This window comes from Panicum virgatum, chromosome 1K (assembly GCF_016808335.1).
Source record: "Panicum virgatum strain AP13 chromosome 1K, P.virgatum_v5, whole genome shotgun sequence".
In the NCBI taxonomy this organism is placed as follows: domain Eukaryota; kingdom Viridiplantae; phylum Streptophyta; class Magnoliopsida; order Poales; family Poaceae; genus Panicum; species Panicum virgatum.
In genome coordinates this window covers 7,349,848-7,374,799 of record NC_053136.1, presented here as the reverse complement: position 1 = coordinate 7,374,799, position 24,952 = coordinate 7,349,848, and the positions used below count along the sequence as shown (strand labels likewise).

Below are 24,952 nucleotides of genomic sequence, written 5' to 3'. Positions count from 1 at the left end.
CAAAGTCTGAATGCACACAGGACTACTACTGAAACAACAAATGCAGAACAAGAGCCTTCTCATTTCATGGATCATCAGCCCTCCCATCAACACACACCATCCTTTATCAAAAAAAAAAAGAAGGCACCATCCCCCGGGAGCAGGCCTCTCGGTAAAACTTTTCCCGGAAACAGAAATATGAGCTGAATATATGTTTGAGAGAATGCAAAAATAATATCAATCATGATGGGCGAGTCTGAGAGGGAAGTACCAGGGGGGCGCGAGCGGCGCCGCCGGCGAGGGCGACGACGCCGTGGGTCACCACCAACCCTCGCTCCTCTGCTCCTACGCGTTGGCGCAAAGCTGGTTCTTCGAAGCGGTCGCCCCCACCTGTCATCAAGACGAAGCCTCTCCATCCTCCAACCTCTCGGGAGCGGACACATGGCGCTTCCGGATCGATTGCGCGAGATGATCCAACGGTACAGGAGAACTATCTCCTCGAGGGTGAGGAGGTTGAAGAGCTGTTCGGTCAACTATGGGTAATCCCCAAATCTCCCCTCCCTCCTAGGGTTTCAATCCCTTCCACCGCCGCCTCCGATTCCGGTCCCTCTTCTGGATTCGCGCCGATCTGGTTCGTGAGAGGAGTTTTGGCCCTGAAGACTGCTTCCCTGTCAAGAGATCGGATCGTTTCGAGAAGCCGGCTACCCGTCTCAGCTTTTCTCGAGATCTCTGGGCGGAGTCCAACAAGCGGTGTACCTATGCCGACGTGCTGAAGAGGAAGGCGATGGCGGAGGAGCACGGGAGGTGGGTCTGGCAGCCAGACCCGCGACCTCCTCCCGCGCGGGCGGGGCGCCGCCCTCAAGGTCCGCCTCCGAAGCCACACCAGAACCAACCCCTACATCAGGACCCCTACATCAGGACCTGAAGGTGCGCCCCCAAGCAAATCCCCACCCACCACAGCAACACCAACAACAACACCAACAACAACGCCCATTCTATCAGAATCAAGGAGGTGTTGGTGTTGGAGGGAAACAACAGCAGCAACATCGTCTTCCACCCAAACAGAATGCCCAGCAGCAGGTGCCTCGGGTTCAGACTCAGGTGACAGGACCCGCTTCTGAAATTGCTTTTGTGATTGATGAAAGGTATAGAACTTTGACATGCTATAACTGTGGGGAACCTGTCATTTTGTGGGCAATTGTAAGAAACCAAAGGTGTGCTTCATCTGTAATATTCTGGGGCATCACATGAGTGCTTGTCCAAAGTGGAACTCTCCTCATCCAATGGCAGCTTATATGGGAAGTGCAGGCCTTGGTCTTGGTTTTCACCACATCGATACCCCTAAGGTAGAGAACACCCAGTGGCTTAACTTGAAGAATTGTGGGTGTGGTGAGAATCCTTGAGGGAGAGGTTACCCTGGCTGAATTGGAAAAGGAGCTCTCTGAAATTTTCTGCAAAGAATGGTCATGGCAAATTAAAGAGCTTGATGTGGGAAGATTTCTGGTCCGATTCCCTCCTCATAAAAGAGTGGATGATATCAAGAATTACCCCTCTTTCAACTTGAGAAAACAAGGTGTTCGAGTGGAAGTCTTGGAATGAGTTGGAAGCTTGGAGCCATACAGTGAACTTAAAGAGGCATGGGTGCAGATTAGAGGTGTGCCACCTAAGTGGTGTGCCTGGCAAGTTTTTGCACAAATGGTGTTAGGTTTGGGAATGATGCTTGAAATTGATTGGTCTAGTTTGTTTAAATCTTTCTATGAAATGGCTAGGGTAAAAATCGCTTGCAGGAATCCATGCAAAATCCCTAAGGAAAGATTGTATGAGATCAACAAGCAGCTCTTCTTAGTATCCCTCCTTGTGGAGGATGTGGTTCAAGAGGCTCCTCCCTCTGGTCCAGCTAATGATGGCATGGATCCAGATGATGACCTTGATGAGGAGGATGACTTGGAACGAAATGGTGAAGACAACATGAGGTTGGACTTAGACAGGGCTGGGCGTGAGCCTAGCAGATCTACTCCTGCACCTACTGGAAAGCACAACAGCAAGTCTCCTATCCAAGGATCCAGGACTGTGCATATGGAGCACTCTCAGATCAATCAGGACAGCCAGCTGAAAGACTTCATGAATTCTGGAAGTGGTCTACAAGGCCTGAAGTTACCTACAGGAGCCGGTCAATCCGACCTTCCTACTTCCTTTGACCAACAATCGAAGTGGATGGACTTCATGAAAATAGCTGAGGGGGAGTTATCAATGGCTGAATGCTCTCAGATTCTGAGGAACATGGAGCTGGAGGACTCTGAAAACGAAGATCTGCTATCAGAGATAGAAATAGAGGAGGAGATGGTTCCTGTTTCAGACCTGAAGTTGAAGATGGAGGGCAGAAACCTCTTGAATGACTTTGATTATTGCAAAGGTAACGTAGAGACAATAGACCTGCCAATGAGCGCGGTACGAGATGGGGTTCTAGCTGCGGAGGAACTTGGCAAGCCAAAAAGAAAGAAACAATGGGGGCCCATCCAAAGGGATGCAAGACCAAGAAGATTTGTGGATGATGGGAGAACCATGATGCAGAAAGCATAGGAGCGGATCAGTATTAAAAATCTGGAAGTGGATGGCAAGTACAAGCCAGGTATTTCCTTTCATGTCCTTGAGGACAATGTTTTGAATGATATTGCCCAAAAAATAGATATATCTTTAGGTAAATCTGTTAAACATGTGCAAGATAATATTTGCCTTATGAAAGGTGCTGAACTCAATAGTTCTGCCATTTTTGAAGAGAATAATCCTGAGGTTAATTTGCCTAAAAAGCTGGACATAGATATTTCTGTTTCAGATTTCCCTCCTTTAAATGGAGCTACTCACTTGGCCAAAACCCATCTGTTAACAGAAGGTTGCCAAAAAAGTGGTGGTTTATCTTGGCCCCAAATAGTGGACAGGAAAACCGATAAAATTATTAACCAGTTTTCTAATGATAGGGGATGTTTGGAACACTAGGGGCCTCAATAAGGCTGGCAAGCTTAAATGCATTTCAGACTTTGTGTTGGAGAATAAATTAGACTTTGTAGGCTTCCAGGAAACTAAAAAAGAAAATTTCAGGGAGGCCTTTCTAAAAGCGGTTAACCCTCATTTTACTTGGAATTGGCTCCCAGCCACTGGTACTGCTGGTGGGATCCTTGTAGGTTGCAGAGAGGATAAGGTGGAGATCATTGGGTGGCAGAACTATAAATTCTGTTCCACTGCTGTTGTTAGGAACATTAATGATAAGTTTGTTTGGAAGCTATGTGTGGTGTATGGTTCCCCTTATGAGGATGGCAAGCAGGAGTTTATTGATGAACTTCATCTCTTGTCTGAGAATTGGTTAGGACCTCTATTGATAGGGGGACTTCAATTTAGTTAGAACTAGTGAGGAAAAAATAATGGTATTATTGACCACCACTGGGCAGACAAATTCAATGATTGGATTAATTGTTGGGCCCTAGTGGAGCTAAAAAATCCCTCTAGATCTTTTACATGGGTTAACAATCAGGATCAGCCAATTATGGCTAAGTTAGATAGAATTCTTATCAATACTGCTTTTGAGCAACAGTACCCACTGGCCAGTGTGAGATCAGCTCCTAGAGCTTCTAGTGACCACACCCCTCTAATTATAGATTTTGGCATCAACGTTACACAAAAACCTATGCCTTTCAGGTTTGAAAAATGGTGGTTAGAAATAGAGGACTTCCATGAATTGATCTCTAAAATTTGGAATACTCCATGCCATTATGATGATCCTTTAGATACCTGGCAATTCAAAGTCAGGCTCCTTAGGAAGAAAGTGAAAGGCTGGGCTATAAATGTTAATGTTGAAATAAGGAAGAAGAATAATAATCTTCTAAGTAAGTTGGATCTCCTTGACATCAAGTATGAGGCTGGCTCCCTAGCGAAGGGAGAGTTGGATGTGCTGCGATCCACCCTTGAGGAGTTGGAGAGCATTTGGAAGCTAGAAGAAATAAAAGCAAGACAACGATCTCGTGAGAGAGATATCAAGGAGGGGGATAAAAACATGGCTTATTTTCAAGTTGTGGCTAATCAGAGGAGAAGGAAAAAGACGATTTTGGGCCTAGAAGGACCTGATGGGCCGGTTGAAGAAACTAGACCCATGCTTCAGATGGCTGTAAACGTCTACAAAAATCTATTCGGTTTTGAGCCTAGATCTGTGGTAGGGTTAGAGAATAGCTTATGGAATGAAGAGGATAAAATTACCAGTGAAGAGAACTCGTGGCTGGAATCAGATTTCACAGAAGAGGAGATCAAAACTGCTGTCTTTGACTCTTATGCAGATGGTGCTCCAGGCCCGGATGGCCTCCCTTTTCTTTTCTACCAAACCTTCTGGGAAGTGGTTAAAGGTGATCTTTTAGCACTTTTTAAAAAGCTGGAATTAGAGGATTTAAATCTGGCCAGACTCAACTATGGCACTGTTATCCTAATCCCTAAGGAGTCTGATGCTAAAAACCTCAAGAAGTTTAGACCTATTAGTCTCCTTAACTGTAGCTTCAAGATTTTCTCGAAAGTCTTGAACAACAGATTAACTAAAATCTGTGATAAGCTTATTGCTCCTAACCAATCTGCCTTTATTAAGGGCAGATTTATCCTTGAGAGCGTGGTGGCTGCTCATGAAATTATTCATGAAATAGCTAGAAAAAAAGATTCTGGGGTTATCCTCAAGTTGGATTACGAGAAAGCGTACGATAGAGTCAGCTGGGACTTTTTAGAAGAGATGTTGACATCTCGAGGTTTTGGTCCAAAATGGATTAGCTGGATTAGGAAAGTGGTGAGAGATGGCTGTCTTTGTATTAGGATTAATGATGAGGATAGCCATTTTTTAAACCTGGTAAGGGGCTGAGGCAAGGAGACTCTTTATCTCCTCTTTTATTCAACCTGGTAGCGGATGCCTTTACTAGAATGCTTATGAAAGCTGCTGACCACAACCTGATCTCTGGTCTTTTACGCGATGTGAGTCCTGGTGGGGTTATCAGCTTGCAATATGCAGATGATACCCTCCTTTTCCTAGAAAATAATTTGACCAAAGCCAGACATTTCAAATGGATCCTGGCTTGTTTTGAACAACTATCTGGGATGAAAATCAATTTTGACAAAAGTGATATGATAGGCCTAGGGCTTGAGGAAGAGGAAACAATATTGTTTGCTAGACTCTTCTGCTGTAAGGTGGGTTCTTTCCCGTTCAATTATCTAGGGATTCCCCTCCATTTCCAAAAATTGAGAAGAAGAGATATACAGCCTGTGGTGGATAAAATTGTCAAAAGAATTGCGGGTTGGAAAGGAAGACTGCTCTCCTATGGGGGGTAGACTCACCCTCCTCAAATCTTGCTTAGCAAGTATCCCTGTTTACTTAATGTCTGTCATCAAATTCCCTAAATGGGCTATCGAGGCTATTAATTCTCAAATATCTTTGAAGAGGGGGGAAGAAGTTCCATTTAGCCAACTGGCCCATGGTTTCCCAGAAAAAGGAGTATGGAGGCTTGGGAGTTCCTGACCTCCAACAACTGAACATGTGCCTTCTGGCTTCTTGGATCTCTAGATATCACCTGAATAAGGAGTCTCTCTGGAGGAAAATTGTTGATTTCAAATATAAAACCTGTGAGCCGAATATTTTCTGTTGTCCTGAACTTGAGGCCTCACCTTTCTGGAAAGGTGTTCTCTGGGCCTGTAAGGCAGCGAAAATGGGGTACTCTTGGAAGATAGGTGATGGTAGAACTGTAAGGTTTTGGGAGGACCAATGGTTTGGTAACTCTAGCCTAGCGATTCAATTCTGGCCTTTATACAGTATTGTGAACGAAAAGGGTACCACAGTTGCGGAAGCTTGGGATGGAACAAATTTAAAATTTACCTTTAGAAGAACAGTGTCGAGTCATGACATGTCTCTCTGGTATGAAATTTGTAATATTGCTGCTTCTATCTGTTTCTCGAATGAGCAAGATGAGATCATCTGGAGTAACTCCTCTGGAGTGTACTCTGTACAATCTCTCTATGCTGTAATTAATTTTAATGGCATCAAACCAGTGCATTCACCTGCGGTGTGGGGGCTTAAGATCCCTCCCCGTGTGCAAGTCTTTCTGTGGCTGCTCAGCAATAATAAGCTGCTGACTAGAGATAACATGTCTAAAAGAAAAAATATTGCAGACAAAACTTGCTTGTTCTGTGGGGAGAATGAAACTATTCATCACCTTTTCTTCGATTGTTGTGTTGCTATGGAAACGTGGAATTCTTGTGCTGATATTCTGAACATCCAAGGAGCTCATAGCTTTGAAGCTGTGGCCCGCTGGTGGATCAGCAATAAAAAGTACTCTGTTCTTAACATGTGTACCTCTGCGTTTTTATGGAGTCTTTGGAAACTAAGGAACAATATTTGTTTTCAGGGCGTGATATGGTCGGACGTGCGGACAGTGGTGAGGAAGGCAAGCAGGATGCTGAGGACATGGAAAAGCTTATGCAGGGAGGCCAAGGAACTTCACTTGGGGGAAATAGTGGAAGAACTGGACAGAAGGGCAGCGCAACCGCTACGCATAGGTTGGGATTCGCAGGCTGTTCCAGAAGCTCAGACCTTGGCGGAGTTGGGAGCGGGCATTTCGTCAGGTTTTGGCGTGAGCATGGGGCTTGAAGCTACCGCTCAGGATATGTCTTTCTCTTTTGTCTTAGATGACACTCATAGCGGGCGCGCTTAGAATACATACATTGCTTATTATGTTGTAAAAGACTGGAGATGTTTTCTTTCCTGGAAATGAAAACAGGGGACCCCCTTTCCTCTAAAAAATATATGTTTGAGAGCACTGATCACCTCCTCCTGATTGGTGATTACTGGAAATGGCATCGCAAACATGTCAGGGAGCTGCTTCCCCATGATTCAGAAACCATTAGACCAACTCCAACAATGCCCCCCGAAGGACCCTCCTCCCCAAAATAGGAGGAGCTACAGGGGAATTTGCCCTCCAACAGCTCCCCCTATAGCTCCCTCTATATATAGGGGGAGTTGAATCTCCCCCCATATATGGAGGGAGATCACAACTCCCCATATACTCTAATTACACTATTTGTTTATAATAAAAAATTTATTTGGGTTCCGTAACTTGATAACAATATGTATTATGGTAGTATAAATATAGTATAATTTTTTCAAAATTTAAAAATGATAAATAAATTGTTAATGAATGAGGTATAGTGTATAGGGGGATGGATACGAGGGGAATGGTTGGAGAGGAGGATTTATAGGGGGAGGAATCTTTTGGGGAGAGGTAGTAAAATTTATTAAAAAGTACGTTTAGGGGGTTGGATGGGGGGAATGGTTGGAGATAGCCTTAGGCTGCTGTGACCTTTGCTTACTGAAAAGCTGGTCGAATGCTACATGGTTAGTTCTGCTTCGACGATGTAAGTCTTTTCAGACCAGAGTGTCAAGGATTCCCGGAAAATGGAAGACAGAAACACCATGTTTGGACTGAATAAGGGGTATTCCTCTTGTTTGTCATTTTTGCAGGTATGTGCAAACGGGAACCATTTTTCACTTCAGCAAAGAAATGGGGAACAAACAGAAATAAGCCATTTTTTGGGAATGAAAAATAGGACATATAATTAAAAGACTAAATACTTGTTCAAACAGAACGCCTTTGAATTTGCAAGTCACAACCATTGTGAGAACCAAGGAATGAAGGAATCCTTGTCCGTGCCGTGTTCAGTAATCAGGAGGTGACCAGTGCTCTCACACATTCAGCTGAGAGCTGGCCTTTTAGTGACAGTAAGGATATTTACCTCTATGTTAGGCTTTACTGAACATCGGCTGGTTCACTAACACAGGAAAAAGGACATAAGATTGCAGGCCTTAAAGCTACACTTATGATTCAGCACTATGTTTACAATCTTCAGTGGGCGCATGGTGGCACGGTGCAATCAGAGGAAGCAGGTTCTCTGCAACTTGGACCTGAAACATGGAGCTGCTTCCCCACGATTGAAGATACTACTCCGTATTAGGTTGCTCTGAACTTTGCTTACTGAAAAGCCGATCGAATGCGGTAGTTTGCTTCAACTATGTCAGTTTGTCAGCTGCTATTAAGTCTTCTCAGAACAGAGTGCCAAGGCTTCCCAGAAAATGGAAGACAACATCATGTCTGAACTGCCACTAAGGGGTACTATTCCTCTTGTTTATCACTTTTGCAGGTGTATGTAAACATGAACCATTTTACAGTCGTACGAGAAGTTAGTGTGAAGTGTGTACACACGCATCTATGCTTCTACTGCCAAAATTGGCGAAAGAGGAAACACGAGGCTTGTTGCCGAACAGAAACCCTTTTTCTGCTACAGTTCCGTGTGAGCCATCGCCTCACGCCCTCACTCAGCGTCCTCTCGAATCATGCTCAGCGCCCTCTTCAGCGCCGATGGCCTCGTCTTTCTCGTGGCCGCCGATGCCGTGACCTTGTCGCCGCTCCTCGCCCGGCTCGTGACCGCTGCCTCACCGTCCTCGCCATCCTCTCGCAACAAGACCGGCACGACGCACCCCCGCCGCCGGCGCCGCGGCTTCTCGGGCGGGAGCGCGGCGATCGCGTCAGCATGGCAATGGCCGCAGAATGTTCCATTCCATTCCATGGCGTGTCATGGCAATGGCTCCATCTCCATGCCAGTGGGGCATCTAGACTTCTGGAAGAAGACCCAGCCGGAAAGCTAGCAAATGAAGGACCAATGCCTCGGCGCTTTCTTGACGAGAGGGGAGAAAACGGCCGGAGAATTTCCAACGCCAAATTGGTGAACTGTTCGCCGTCTCGTTCAACCGTTCCTGGAGATGACAATCCGCGACCGCCGAGAACGATGATCCATGCAAATCAATTTCAAAGACAGGTACTCTTGAGTCTTTTCCATCGACCCAGAGATTGCTTAACGCGGCCGTCGACGGTCGAGTTGACGGAGACTAGCCGGGTGAGCTATCTGCGTGGTTCCGGGCCAGATAAACCCTTCATCAGAAGCAACCAGCAGGAACAGCGACATGTCTCTCTAGTTGATCTGAGCGACATGTCCTGGATCATGTAGAGTCAAAGTCAAACTGCATGCACTCATTGTCTTTTTTTTTTGAGAGGCCCTAACTAGAATACAAGGCTGTAGTATCTGAACTCAGCAGCAAACGCACACCACACACACCCACTCACACCACACACAACACCTCCTACGACTAAGCTAAGATCTAAACTTTGTATTCTATTTTTTGCCTGCACATGTGCTACTGCACGGTCAGACGAGGCCTTCTGAAAATTATTCGGGAAACACTGTTCCCGCGGTGAGGCACGCGAGTTCGAACTCGCGCCGGCTGCACATCCTCGCATGCACGCGTTGTCTGATGAACTATGGATGCACTGTGAAAGTGATTCGTTTCAGTTTTTTTGAATACCTTCAAGCATGGTTCTTTTATGGATGTTGAAGTTTCCACCGAGAATGTGGTTTCTACCAAACAATATTTTCCCATGCTCTTAACAGAAGAGGACATTTTGCAGGCCTTGTTTAGTTCTTTACGTGTAAAGTTTTTGAAGTATATGGACACACATTTGAAGTACTAAACGTAGAGTAATAATAAAATAAATTATAGATTCCGTCTATAAACTACGAGATGAATTTATTAAGACTAATTAATCTTTTATTAGAAAATATTTACTGCAGCATCACAATGTCAAATCAAGACGCAATTAGGTTCAAAAGATTCGTCTCGTAATTTATAAGTGAACGGTGCAATTGATTTTTTATTTTATCCACATTTAATACTCCGTGTATATGTCGAAATATTCGATGTGATGTTTTTGGTCAAATTTTTTTTATCTAAACAAGGCCTAAGCGACATTTCAAATGCAGTGACTTTTCTTGTGGCAGGCCTAGTTGCTGTTCTTCCCATGACTGTAGAACTAGAAGCAGGAACTAGAAACAGCAGGTTCCTGCCCGCTTCTCGGATCTCTGACCTCGCCTTGGGTGGGCGACCTTGTTGGGGCCAGCAGTAAACCGCACGTCGTGCTTCTAGCTGGATGACTGGATGTGATCGATTTTTCGCGGATTCCGCGGTTCAGAGGATCTTCAGGCGAGAGGTGGGACACGACCGGATTGATCGATCCATGCCCTACCCTTCCCTGACGAGACTGAACAGCGACCCAAACAATTCAGTGGATGGTGGTGGTTGCTTTGCATGATCACGCCGTTGATTTGCCGAATTTTCAGATCGGACAGGCAATCGTGTTATCCTTTCATGTAATGAATTGATTCCTTCTGAGTGTTGTGAAATGAATGTGCATGAATGTACGAATACGATTGTGAGGATAATGACATTGCCAGTAGCCTTTTTTCTGGGTTTTCCTTCAGTTCTTTGTCATTTTCAGTCCATCTGTCCTGGGCGCTTGGAATAACGTGTGCATCATTCAAACTTTTTTTCAGACCGTGAAAATTCTTCAATCTCTCACGGTCGTAGGGAACATATTTTGGAAAATTGTACACCAGAAATAAAAAAAATTCAACGAATCGTTTTTACATTAATAGTTTTGCAGCTACTGAGTTATGTACAGGATTGCAACCATGCATTTGTATGCACTTGGTACAATAATTCCGGCTAACAAAAAAATGTTCCTGGAAAGAACAAAAAAAAAATCGAGACCACATCATACAGAATATTTTCTTCACTCGGCATCTTCTTGGATGATGCTCAGCGCCCGGTTCAGGCGCGACGTCGCCGCCGCCGCCGCGGCGAGCTTCTCGTCCCTCTTCGCCGGGTTCAGCGACACACCGGATTCCCCCAGCGTCTGCTGGTTAAGCTTCTCGTTAAAAAACACGTCCTCGCCGTCGCTGCCGCCGTCTACCATCTCCTCGCGCACCGGCATGACGCGCACGGTCTTCTTCTCGCCACGGGCACGGCGCCGTCCGTGACTCCGCCGCCGCCGCTTGGTGCTGAACGCCAGCGCCGCGCTCGCGCGCACGGCCAGCGCGGCCATGTCGGCCGTCGACAGCGGCTTCTCGAGCATGGCCGCCGGGAGCACGAAGTATATCTGCCCCGGCCGGAGCAGGTCGCCGGGGGCCAGCGCCGGCGGGTGCTCGTTGAAGTAGAGCGCGCCGGAGTTGCACACGAAAAGCGATTGCGCCGCGTCGCTAGTGTGGCCGAGCACGTCGGAGACGCGGGAAGAGGCGGCGGCCGGGAGCTCCTTCAGCGAGCCGTCGGCGGCGATGACCCTGGCCGGCGCCGGCGAGGCCGGCTGGTGCACCTGCCGCGAGAGGCTGCCTCGGTGGATGAAAGAAAGATTCAATCCCATGGAATCTTGAAGGTTTTCAGACTTTGTTTGTTGCTTTAGAATTTGGATGAGGTGGTTAAAGGATGGGTTGAGTGTATATAAAGACGTAGACGGAGATGAGGGGAAGAAAAAAACGACGGTAGTCTAAGTTTTTTTCCATTTCAACCCTAAATTCTCGTTCAATTCGGCGTATGCACCTGCTTGGTGAGTCGATTCCTTTTTCAAATTTTTTTATTTTAATACAAAATCATAATTTAAATATATAATCCTACGAAATACCAAAACTATACCTCTTTCGTCTGTATAGCAGGCGAAATCTAAATTTTGTGCCCAGAGGACGAAAATACTATATTTCAAATATAGTATTTTGGTCCAATCGCTGGATAAAATCTAATTTAGCTGAACCCATGGATGAAAAACTAGATTTCGTCTACACGTTGGATGAAATTATAGTTTTCGTCCAACGGGTAAACGAAATCTAGTTTTCATCTACTTGTTGGACAAAATTTAGTCTGCTTTGTCTCCAGCAACTCTGAGTTCCTATTTTTTATAGCAATTTGAACACCTTTGTGATGTTTTGGACAAAAATAAATAGCACATTTTTGCAGTCCAAGGTTCCCTGTACTTAGTGGTAAATTTTTCTCCAAATATTTTACCTAAAGTAATTTTTTATAAGTGGCGCATTTTGGACGTATATAAAAAATTACTTTACGTAAAATCTTTGGAAAAAATTAACCACTAAGTACAGAGAACCTTGGATTACAAAAATATACCATTTGTTTTTGTGCGAAACATCATAAAGGTGTTTAAATTTTTATTAAAAATAGGAACTTAGAGCGGAAAGCTGCTGAACACGGAGTGGATTAAATTTCGTCCAACGGGTAGAAGAAAACTAGATTTCATCTACCCGTTGGACAAAAACTATAATTTCCTCTAACGGGTAGATGAAAACTAGTTTTTGTAATGCAGGCTCCACGAAAATACTGTATTTCATCATCTCATTAGACAGACGGAATATCGTATTTTTGTCTCCGTGTAGATGAAATCTAAATTTCGTCTACTGTGCAGATGAAATCTAAATTTCATCTACTGTGCAGACGAAAGGGATCTAGTTTTGGTATTTCACAGGATTAGAGCATTATTTCAAAATTAAAGTATAATTTTATATTAAAAATTAAAAAAATTCTTCCTTGTTCGGCAAAAGAGACCAATTAGGTCTCGTTTGGCATAGTTTATACCAAAACAGCTTTACCAGTGAAGCTAAAGTTGGTGAAGCCAAAAAAAAAGCTTCGTATAGTTTCTAGTTCATTTTATCCTGGGTTTATAAAACAGTATCTCGATTTACATGAAACAAGTGAAGCTGAACCTAAAATAAGCTATATATGCCAGACGGGATCCTAATATTTTAGTTCTTTTTATTTTGTAGGTTGGATCATCAAGAGCATGATTGGTTATCTACGCACGTATATGCGAAACATGACGAGGTTGCCTTTTGATCTGAAGCTAGCATAACCTTTTCATACTGTTTGTTATTACATATATTATAGCGTACAATTAGCCTTTTGTATGTGTGCTAATTCGAAAGGACGAGTTTTTTTAGACTCGTGTGCAGCTACTCTCATCATTAGCATGCCACCGTACGTATGTCCGCATACTTATTTATCAGTTTGAGTATATTCACATACTAATTTGAAGATACTTCAAAGGAACATATATAAATTTTTTTGAAAGCAGCCCTATTTTTTAAATATATTATGATTATATCTTAATATTAGTATATGAAAATAAATATGTCAATATACTCTATGTATGATCACATACCCAATGTATATATACCATCATAGATGTTCTAGTACGATCACACACTCCATGTGCATACCCTTTATTGGGTCAGATACGCGTCGAGATACATATGTGAGAGTAGATGACGCAACAAATTCCAATTCGAAATATAAAATGAGAGATACATATGTGAGATACATATGTGCATACCATCATAGATGTTCAGCTACAAGCGAGTGTACGTAAAAAAAATTCCAATTCGAAATATAAAATGATGCCCCTTTGTGCAAAATTGCACATTCCTAGGGATACGAGGAGGAGATTCAGCTAGAGTCCAGGAGAGGAAGCTATAGTGTGGGCACTGATGACGCAACAAATGTCGCTGTGGCCGCATGCATGATTCCGCTGTTCGTCCGTCCGGCGACGGCCACCACGGACTTTTAAGCGCGCGCTACCTGCCGGCCGGGGTATCGGCCGGAGGCCCCGTCGACGTCGAGCGCCGCCATCGATATGATCTTGAACGGGCAAGGCCTGACGACGTGCAGACAAGAATACATTATTCGCGGGCTTATCTGGAGACCGCCGGCGATAGATCGAGCTGCTGACTCAGCGCTCAAAGAAGTATGCATGCATGTTGCCTCTTGCCTGCAGCTACCCTACCTGTCCTCTGTCTCCTTGACCGTACGCATGCTGACAATTCATGTTTACATCCACTCGATCGCACACGCATTTTGAAATATCAGGAGCTAGGAAACAAATGTCCTGCCGTCCTGGTCGCCGATGATCACAGTCGTCTGACGTTGTCGCGGCTTAGCTTCCTCAACTCCCCTTCCTTCGAATTCGTTCTCCGCCGCCGCTGCCGTGCCATCATAGCCAATGTTCCATCTTCAGTTCAGGGATCTTATTGGCGCAAGGATACCGCAACTTCAGCGATCCACAGCAGGTAGCCTGCAGAGACCATCATCTCTCTTGGCTGAAGATACATACTACCCGCTCTGAATCACTGCCGGAAACCGGTGCCGAGTGTCCCGAGTTTTGCCATTAGCAATATCTCGGGCAGTTTGCCGAGTGTGACAAAAAAATCCACGACAAAAATAAAACACTCAGCAAATAAACTCTTTGTCGAGTACTGAAACAGGGGCACTGGGCAAAGCCCCTGTTTCCATCGTGAATGTTGAATTCCACATTCCATGTTACGCCGGAAGCGTAGGTACGCACTGTCAAAAGCGTATAACTTCGGGAATCGGGAGCTTAATTATCTGGGGAACGGTTCGTTCGAGAGTAGCTAGCTGAAGACTCGGCACTCGGTCAGTATATTACTCGGTAGTGACGAGTGGACCTCTATCACGCAAACAAGACTACTAACTTCCCCCAACTGTATCTCTAGTTGCCAATATGTTGGAGGGGAATGGAAGATGCAAATTACGCTAGCAATTAAGAAACTGTCGGTTATTCGAGGGAAAATAATGATAAGAAGCATTATAACTTGAAAAACTTCAGGAAAAATCGTATCTATAATACACCCCGGCCATGGCTCCTTGACCATATGTATCATGCATTGACAATAATGTAATATTACACCCCTCACTCCTCGTCTGTTATCTCAAGACTAATTGAATATATCGGTAGATAAACCATGTAAGTATAAATGTATATCGGCGCAGCAATCAGAGCTTTCTTTCACACACACATGCATAATGCTATGGATAATACTAAATAGAAGGTCCCAGAGAGTAAACACAAAAGCATTTCAATTAAACGATTACTATATATGTTGATTCTATTTCAAATGTTTTGAAGAGCCAAGGACCCTAGCTATAGGGTTAATAATGTGATTTTTGGCGTCTTTTATTTTTTGGCAACATAGTCAATGGGATTGAAGTTGAGTAAGATTATATTGTTTAAAGGGCGTACCCAGTACCGTAGGCTTCCCGCACTGCGCGGGATCTGGGGAAGGGTTGTTTTAAGCGCCAAGCCTTTCCCGCACAAATGTGCAGAGGCTGGGGCTCGAACCCGGGACCTTCCGGTCACAGATGGTAGGCTCTACCGCTGCACCAGGCCCGCCCTTCTAAGATTATATTGTTTGGTAATACATAATGTTTTGTCCCACGGATACAAGATAACAGACTTGGGTGATCAAACACAGCATATGAATATCAAGTGGACAGGTTGAAAACATTATAAGATGGCAAAAGCACCCAAGCAAGTATATATAGAAAACGAAGCCATTGCAGGCTGAAAACAAGATGAATTAAACTTGTTTCATAAATTCAACTTAGTTAAAATAATATCATATACCGTCAAACGGATTGTATTGTTTAGTTTGTAGCTAGGATTAAAACCTAGGTGCAAAAATCTTATTGCAGTAGGGATAGCAAAATACATTTTTGTTTGAAACAGGAATTCTCTATTGCCTTTGCGTTAGATAGCAAAACACATAGAGATATCACATGATCTAGATAGAAATTTGTGTAGATTTCATGAGTGTAAGCTATGCAGCCTTCTTATTTTTTTAATCCTTAATTCAACCCCCCAGCAAGGCATCACAGTCCTCCATATTTGATGACGTCCTCGTCAAGATTCATGCATGAAAATTTTCAAAGGGTTTCACCTTTTTTTTTTATATTCAGAGAGATTGCTTAGGGTGCAGAGATCGAGAGGTAGAAGATGTGGGTGGCTCGTGGGCTGACTATTTGTAAGGTGTAGTAGCTACTTGCCTACTTACGCCCTCGCATGGTGTCTGGCCAGATGAAGCCTTTCTCCCGTCAGTACATTTCTACTATACTAGCCAGTGAGTCGTCCATGAATGAAGTTGTTGAACATACTATGCACACGAAAGCGTCAAACAATCATATCATCTGAGTGTTGATCCGGGGACTCGGTTTACTGCCGATATGCCTGATTACTGAATATAACTGACTTCCATCCTTGACCATGGTAGCTTCATCTCTGCTTCTCATGCACGTTCAGGTTGACGTTTCTGTGACATTCCAACCCAACAAGGATGAATTTGAGCCCACTAGTTGCCCAAGTGTGAGTGGCATGGTATGTGTGGGGAATTGTCCCACCTTGCTAGTTGAAAGTGAGTCTCACCAACATATAAACCCAAGTGCCAAGTGTATTTCAACCCCTGGGTTAACCCTTTTACGTAAAGCGAGGATGAAAGCGTAAATGAGATTGGTGCGAGTGCGTGTTTTACTTAACGTGAAAGTAGGACTGAATCATATTTGGGACTTTGGGGCGTTACAGTTTTTGCACTCATTTCTGCAATGTTGAAGAGCTAGCCCGATCTGTCCATCGACTTTTCTTGAAAATTTGTTTTTCAAGGTACATGGCGCGTGTGTGATGTTTCTTGGATTGGACAAGAGTGCTTATATTCCTTCACTGATGAACTTCTTTTCTATAATAGAAACTTCTTTTAAGACATAGAAAAATTCCTCCATACATGCATGGGAGTAGAGTGTCAAAAGTCAGAAACACAACAAGTATGAACACCAGAATGAAGATCCACACGAACCATTCCTTTTGGATTCTTGTAATTTTGCAACTACTGCATGATTCAGTTTTTTTTTTCTTTCAGCTATCTCAAGCGCCCTCCCTTTTCCTAAATCTAACGAACCATTAAGCTTGTAGATTACAAAATGGTTTCCAAAAAGAGAAAAACAAACGAAAGTGAAACTAGAATGACGCGTGCTCATCGCTCTTAATTACTCTCGAATGACGCTTGTTGGAGCCGGGGCCGCCGCCTCGGTCGTCCGCACACACGGCGTACCCACACTCAAACATATGCCAGGCCGTTGGGTCGTCACACACGCGCCCAAACGCACAGCAGTGAGTCTTAGGTTTATTGGGCCAACACTCCCCCCAAAAAGCTATCCCATTAGGGGTTGCACCCTCAACCATATAAACCATACTTGCCCACCCACAACTCACAACGTGGGATTATTTCCAACAATCTCCCCCTCACACATTGTGAGTTGACCTGAGCTCTGACACCAATTGTTGGAGCCGGGGCCGCCGACACATGGCGCGCCCTGGGTCGTCCGCACACACCACGTACCCACGCTCACACATATCTCAGGCCGTTGGGCCGCGACACACGAGCCCGAACTCACAGCAGTGGGTCTTAGGTCTGTTGGGCCAACACTCCTCCCAAAAAACTAGCCCATCAGGGGTTGCACCATCAACCATATAAACCATGCTTGGGTTATGGGCCCACCACACTTCCCTCGAAACCTTCCTCTAGCGTTGTTGGACATAGACAAACCCCGCCAACCCTGAACTAATGAACAGTAACCCCAACTGCTAAACTCGCCGGCGACGGCGCGGTGGTCGCAATGCACGGGCCTTTTTGCTAGTTTTAGATAAATTTAGTTAAACTAAAATTTGTTTGACCACTCTTTATATATCATGACGTCGACCTATCAGCACATGACCCCTCCAGCTGCGGGACCCACGTGCTAGTGAATGAATGCCGCCGAATCTGCATCGCTTATATTTCTTGGTGAGCTCTGCAGAGCTCAGTGTCACCGAGCTTCTTGTTCTTGAATCTTGATCCTAGCCCTTGTTTAGTTCCCAGCGTAAAGATTTTGAAATGGAATCTTTTCACATTTGAAGTATTAAATATAGACTAATTATAAAACTAATTACAGAACTCGTCTGTAAACTTCGAGACGAATTTATTAAAACTAATTAATCCGTCATTAGTATATGGTTACTGTAGTAGTTACTGTATCAATTTAGTATCTAATCATGGTCTACTTATGCTCACTAGATTTGTCTCGTAATTTACAAGCAAACTATGCAATTAGTTTTTTTATTTCATCTAGATTTAATACTCCATGCATGTAAGATTCCCGTTCGATGTGATAGATTTGGAATTTTGAATTTTGGAACTAAACAAGGGGCTAGTATCCACCATGTCTCAGGTGCGTGTTCTCAACACCAGCCATGTCGGTCTGTTAGAAATCCCCGATCATCGCGACGAACGATGAACAGAGCAGAAACAGAGCACCGCCGGGGCGTCAACGATGAAGTCACCCCTCTAGCGATCCCCGGCCCCAAACTTGGTGCGCAACGGACGCACCACTTCACCCTCGAGCTCTCCGACCAACTAGCTTCGCGAATTAGCGCACGGACGTGGCGAATTTGAGGTGGCGGGAGGTTGAAGATGAACAGCAACCCGAGATGGATTTCGCGCCCAAACGCACGGCGACGAACGCCGCTCTCCAATTCAACTCGCAGAGATCATCATCGGAGTACAACGGAGCTTTATAGCCCCAGGGACGCACACACGACCCACACTATGCCCTACTTCACCTCTATGTCGCCGCCACCTCCACCACGGGCGCGCATGACGCACTCTGGAGCACGCACGCCGTGGGTTAGAGATGCCGCGCCCAATGCGGGTCTTCAACGGCCGCCATCATCCGCGCGATCAACACGGATCAAGCCTCCTTCAGGTGCCGCCCGATCGCTCGCACGATCACCACTCTTCAATTGCCATGACGATCATGCGCACACATGCGATCAACACACTCGCGCCACGGAGTGGCTCGTGCACAGCCATCCGTGCATGACGCACGCAACACCTCTCTCTGGTGCGCACACACACACCTAGCTAGACACGACGCCCGCGCGCACAGCCCACGCGCTCAGCGCGCGCACACACACACGAGCTCGCTGCCCGTGCACGCACGTACGCGCACGGCCAGCTCGCCACCACCGCCAGCTATGACCACCTCGCGTTGGGTTTATTGCTAACAATTTCCCCCCTAAACCCAGCACCGCCCACGCCGGACTCCAGCGCCACCCGCGCCGGATCTTCACAGGAGCGTCTGCTCCTCCTCCACGACGTCCGCCGTGACCGCCATCACGACCTCCTTCTTAGGTTTCCGACAATCGCACGCGAAGTGCCCTCGACTGCCACAGTTGAAGCACTTGCCTATCGTGGACTTGCCCATTCACCGCGCCCGCCATTCCTCCTCGGTGAGCAGAAGCCACTCGCTGCCTTGACCACCGGACATCGCCTGTCCGCCCGTCAGCTGAGCCCGCCGCCTTGATCGCTCGTCGAACGCCTTGAGCCGCCCGAGCGCCTCCTCGAACGGCATGGACGCCACATCGCAAAACTGCTCGATCCCGGCCACCGCCGGATATAACCTGTCGAGCACGGTGTCGAGCAGCTTCTTGACTAGCTCTGCATCATCGAGCATCGATCCGAGGCTTGCGTATCTCGCCTTCATCCCACTGATCTTACCGGCGTACATGTCCAGCGCGTTGCCGTCCGCCATGATCAGGGAGTCGAACTCCCCTTTCAACGTGGCGAGCCACGCCGTCCGTACTCGGTCCGCGCCCACGAACTTGGTCTTCAGTGCCTCCCACACTTCTCTCGCCGTCGGCTTGGTGGAGACCTGCATGAGGATATCCTCCAGCAGCGCTTGCAGAAGATGAGCTCGCACCGTCTTGTTCTTCCGTTCGTCCACCTCCTCGCCTTCCGCCGCCGCCACCGCCTCCCAGAGCCCTTGCGCATCAAGGATCGCTTCCACCTTGATCGACCACGCAGTGTAGCCCGTCAGTGTCAACACCGGGTAGCTGACGGAGCCTGACATCGCAACCCGCTCCACGACGCGCTCTACCACGACATCCCGTGTCCGCGGCCTCCGCGGCGGAGACCGTCCTCGCGATCGCTGACGAGGTGGCGTCACCGAGCGCCGTGGCGAGGACGACATTGCTCCCTGGAACTAACCTGGCTCTGGTACCAAATGTTAGAAATCCCCGATCGTCACGACGAACGACGAACAGAGCAGAAACAGAGCACCGCCGGGGGTTCAACGATGAAGTCACCCCTCCGGCGATCCCCGGCCCCAAACTTGGTGCGCAACGGACGCACCACTTCACCCTCGAGCTCCCCGACCAACTAGCTTTGCGAATTAGCGCACGGACGCAGCGAATTTGAGGTGGCAGGAGGTTGAAGATGAACGGTAACCCGAGATGGATTTCGCGTCCAAACGCACGGCGACGAACGCCACTCTCCAATTCAACTCGCAGAGATCATCATCGGAGTACAACGGAGCTTTATAGCCCCAGGGATGCACACACGACCCACACTACGCCCTACTTCACCACTATGTCGCCGCCACCTCCGCCACGGGCACGCATGATGAGCTCTGGAGCACGCACGCCGTGGGTTAGAGATGCCGCGCCCAATGCGGGTCTTCAACGGTCTTCAACGGCCGCCATCATCCGCGCGATCAACACGGATCAAGCCTCCTTCAGCTGCCGCCCGATCGCTCCCACGATCACCGTTCTTCGATCGCCCTGACAATCATGCGCACGCACGCGATCAACACGGACTGGCTCGTGCACAGCCATCCGTGCACGACGCACGCAACACCTCTCTCTGGTGCGCACATACACACCTAGCTAGACACGACGCCCGCGCGCACAGCCCACGCGCTCGGCGCGCACACACACAAGCTCGCCGCCCGTGCACGCAAGTACGCGCATGGCCAGCTCGCCACCACCGCCAGCAACGACCACCTCGCGCTGGGTTTATTGCTAACACGGTCCCGTCCAAATCGACGGCATGTCGCCGCTGCGCCACGGCGAGCAAAAGCTGTCTTTCTTGGACCTGCTGCAGATCTCCAAGACAATCCAGCGGTTCTTCTTCTTCGACGGCCCCGACCTCCCGCCGTTCCCGTCGGTCGTGAGCGCGCTCCGGTCTTCCCTCGCCTCCACTCTCGCCGTCTTCCTCCCCCTCGCCGGCAAGCTTGCCTTCCGCCCCGCCTCCGGCGACGTTGTCATCGACTTCTCCCCCGCCGCCGTCTCCTCGGGCGTCAAGTTCGTCGAGGCAGAGTTCTCCGGCGGCGCCGACGTCATGCGACGCCTGGCCAGGGACGACGAGCATGACAAGGAAGCGTTCGGACAGCTCGTCCCGGTGCTCGAGGCAGGTCAGCTGCCGGTCCCGGTTCTCGCCGTGCAGGTCACAAGGCCCGCCGGCGGGGGCGGCGCCGTGGCGGTTGGGGTCGCCATCCAGCACGCGGTGGCGGACGGCCAGGCGGTGTGGCGGTTCATGAGGGCGTGGTCAACGGCGTCGCGGGAGGGCCCCAGCTCCCTCGCGTCTCCTGGCTTCGTGCAGCCGACGTTTGATCGGGCGGGCATCCGGCACCCCAGAGCTGACGATATAGCCTGCACTGTGCTGAGCTTGGTCGCGCCGGCGCTGCCCCTGGTAACACATATTGCACCACCATCTCTTCTACAATCTGAAATATTTTGTCGTGAAATCTACAAGTGATCGAACAACTGAACAGCTCAGGTCAACGTCGGCCAAACCGGAGATCTTGCAGCAGAGCCGAAGAACCTTCGTGCTCCGCGCCGACGAGATCCGGTCCCTGAAGCAGCATATGCTTGAACAAAGCAGAGAACTCAACGGCGGCGAACCGTCCTCCAAACCGCCGAGCGCCTACGTCGCCATCGCGTCCCTGGTGTGGACGTCCGTCGTCCGGGCCACGGCCTCCACGCTCGACGCCGACGACGTCCACCTCATGGTCAGCGCGGACTGCCGCAACCGCCTGCGCCCGCCGCTCGGCGACGCCTTCTTCGGGACGTGCGTGAAGCCGTGCTTCGCGCGGGCCCGCGCGGGCGACCTGCGCGGCGAGGCCGGCGTGGCGCGCGCCGCCGCGGCCATCCAGGACGCCATCCGCGCGTACCTGGAGGAGCTCGGGGACGACCCGCTGTCGGACACCGAGAGCTGGATGGCAACCTTCCGCGCCATTCCGCAGGATAGGTTCTTGGCCGTGGGGTCGTCGAACCGGTTCATGGCGTACGAGACCGACTTTGGGTGGGGCGGGCCGAGCCGCGTCGAGCTGGTGTCCGTGTTCATGAGGCAGATGGTGACGCTGCTTGGCGCCAGGGACGGCGGCGTGCAGTGTCGATGGCGCTCGACGGGGCGACGATGGACGCCTTCGCCGGCAGCTTCCGCGTCCCGGTTTCCATTTCCTGCAGCGGCAGGTGATACGGCGGCGGCTGGCTGGTGGAGCTGCATAAATAACATAGGACGAATGCACGAGATCATTTGTCTGGTGTCAACGAATCATGTACAAGTGTTTGTCAGTTTACAACATGCCCACGGCTTAACGTTCATGTTCCAGATTTCCAGTAGAGGCAGGCACCTGGGTTCATGCTCCTAATCTAACAATTTTGTTCACCGAAATAAACTAATTAAGGCCTTAAGGGAGCTGTTTTTTGTCAGTTGATTACAGTGTGGGAATCGAGGCCCTAGTCTTTTGCCTCTCGCTGGCTCGCTGCAGCCAATTTTGTCTCCCTGTGTTGGTCTATGACGATTGAAGAGTCTCAGTAGCTGAAACTCGGGTGCTCGACTGACTGACTGAGTGCCTCTCATTCTTGCACGGTATGGGTTCAAAAAAATTTACTCTCCTCTGCTGCCTGCAGATATGGAGGCATTGGCATGATGCAGTTTTCAGAGGTATGAGCCCAGGCTTGCCGTGCCTCCTGGTCCTCGCAGTCCGAGCAAAGAAACGTGACGGGGATAAAAGTAACCGGTACCCTAAAACCATCCATTAGTTACTTATCCCCGTGGGGCTTAACCTTAACAAACATCATGGCAGATGTCAGCCCAAAGGCGGAAGGCCCGGAAACGGCCCACGCAAGGGTTTCGCATCAACCGACCCCAGCGCAAGGGGTCCGCCTCGCCTGACCCCGCGGAAGGGGTCCGCACCGCGTACCACGGCGGGTCTCCGGGAAAGACGGAGCCCCTCTTAGTCAAAAAACAGTCGAAGGACGTAACCCGGCTGAAACGGGAGCGTGGCCTACCCACTCTCGCGTACGGACTAGAGTGGGTAGAGGGTCAAACCGTCTTCTCCGGATGGAGACAATGCGCAACCACTCGCTCTGGCATCATCAGCAGGAAGCACAGTGACAGGCGCCACTGCGCACTCCCGTGCAGACCAGAGTGGGCGATGGGTCAACCCGCTCCTTCCCAAGGGGAACGTGACCCAACCACTCCGGTCCGGACGCCAACAGGAGACGTGGCACAACCACTCCGGTCCGGACGACATCAACAGGAAACATGATGACGAGCGCCACCGCGGGACGCAACGGCTCGCCCATGCCCTGTGATCGACGACATCAGTGGCGGCACGGATCCATCGCCCCTATCCCGCCACAATCAGCACAGTAGCGGAATGGGGAAAGACTTCAACTCAATCACCCTCAACAGGGTCGACGGGACCCACTGTACTAGATAGGGGTCGGGGAACGCCCGACCCCCGGATTTTCTCCTTTTTCCTCCTTGTGTAAGCCGCCCTCCCTTGAACTATAAAAGGGAGGAGGCGAACCCCGGGGAAGGAGAGGCTCTCTCGAACGAACACTCTCGATCGAACTCAACATGATTCAACACACACGAACACTCGCGACCCAGAGACTTGGGACCCCCGTTCCCTCTCTCGTCCGTTTGTAACCCTTACTACAGACTTGAGTGCAAGAGCACGAGAGCTCGAACAGGACGTAGGGACGTTCTGCCCGAACCAGTATAAATCCCGTGTCTTATCCTTGCATTACCATCCGAACCAGCGACGCGCACACGAGATTTACTAGCTGGTGATTCGGAACACCAACAGTTGGCGCTTCAGGTAGGGGCCTAGCGCGTCGCACGTCTTTGTCAGGCTTCGGATGGCCAACAACGCTGGAAGCTGGGCTGCGGGCGCGCTCGTGCGTTTCGGTAGCCTGAACTTCATCGTCACCCTTGGTGGGGACCTGGAGCGGATCCAGGCTCCCACGCATCACGACGGCGTCAACACCGTCACCCATGCTCTGCGGGATCTCCGTCTCCGTCACCAGCGGGACACACCCGCGTCTCATCAGCCCAGCAGCTTCGATGGCGCAAGCTTGGAGCGCCAGCTCCAAATGTTCCTGGGTCCCCACTCAACTCGGGACGACCTCCGCTGCACCGTCTACATGCTAGCCAACGTGGCCGCGCAGTTAGCCGGGGGCGGCCCCATTCCCCCGGATGTCATGGCGGATCACGTCGTGACAACTCTCCGGCTGGGCCCGGGAGACGCGGCTCAGCACACGCGCCACCACGTGGCGCAACGCGGCATCACACATCCCGGCGGCGCCGAGCTTGTCGGGATGGCGGAGTTCGCCTCCGCGTCAGAGGACGACCTCCTCGAGACAGACTCCTCGCTGGGATCCAACGTGGATTCCAGTCGGGGGAGCCACCATATCTCGCGGGAGTGCTTCATGGAGGGAACCCCCGAGGGACACGTCGAAAGCCCCGAGGACTCACCTAGCCACTCCCGCAACCGCACGCCACCGCCTGCTCCTGCGCCTGCACGCGGAGGTGGACACCCGGCGCAGCAGCCACCCGCCCCCGCGCCGGTGCTGGGCGACGGGCGGTCAGCACGTCTGCAGTGGACTCGACTCCTCGCTCGCCAGAAGGAGCTCGAGGAGACACAGCTCCAATTGGAGCAGGAACGCGTGGCGCTCGAGCGTGAGCTCGCCCGCCGCGCCGATGGAGGACTCGCCCGCGCTCACGCGGGCGAGGTCAACCACAAAATTGCCGAGGAGCGACCGCGCTCCCCGGCGTTCGCTCGCGCAAGCCAAAATGTCGTCGCAGCGGCGGCCTTGCTCGAGGGCCTCCCTGCGGCGGCGACGCCGGAAGAGCAGCGAACCCGCGAGAAGATGCGGAGGCATCTGCATCTCGCGGCGGAACAGCAGGCCGAGAGCTCTGCCTCTCGACGCCGCAATGCCCCGATGCCGCAACGCTGCGTCGGGAGCGATGGACGTACCCGTCCAGCAACACGACCGACAGCCCGGCCGACGTGGACAGGATGTGGCACACGGGCCGCCTCCGCGAGAGGACGACCGCGTAGGTA

The 24,952-nt window shown here is 49.4% G+C and overlaps 2 protein-coding genes and 1 pseudogene across 2 annotated transcripts; 2 read left to right on the top strand and 1 right to left on the bottom strand.

The window, feature by feature from the left end:
• Positions 1-1,147: 1,147 nt before the first annotated feature.
• Positions 1,148-6,421, top strand: LOC120648300. The gene is made up of 2 exons (XM_039925024.1): positions 1,148-2,608; positions 6,399-6,421. The coding sequence occupies exon 1, from the start codon at positions 1,675-1,677 to the stop codon at positions 2,557-2,559; it is 885 nt and encodes a 294-aa protein (XP_039780958.1). The 5' UTR covers positions 1,148-1,674; the 3' UTR covers positions 2,560-2,608; positions 6,399-6,421.
• Positions 6,422-10,473: 4,052 nt separating this feature from the next.
• On the bottom strand, positions 10,474-11,351 carry LOC120648287. Its single transcript, XM_039925010.1, has one exon. It carries the CDS (start codon positions 11,295-11,297, stop codon positions 10,671-10,673), a length of 627 nt encoding a protein of 208 aa, XP_039780944.1. The 5' UTR covers positions 11,298-11,351; the 3' UTR covers positions 10,474-10,670.
• A 9,292-nt stretch (positions 11,352-20,643) lies between these two features.
• LOC120652114 lies at positions 20,644-22,071 on the top strand (annotated as a pseudogene).
• Positions 22,072-24,952: the final 2,881 nt, after the last annotated feature.

Coding starts and splice junctions, on each gene's coding strand:
- LOC120648300 (XM_039925024.1), top strand. CDS start 1,675: ATGGTGTTAGGTTTGGGAATGATGCTTGAAATTGATTGGTCTAGTTTG.
- LOC120648287 (XM_039925010.1), bottom strand. CDS start 11,297: ATGGGATTGAATCTTTCTTTCATCCACCGAGGCAGCCTCTCGCGGCAG.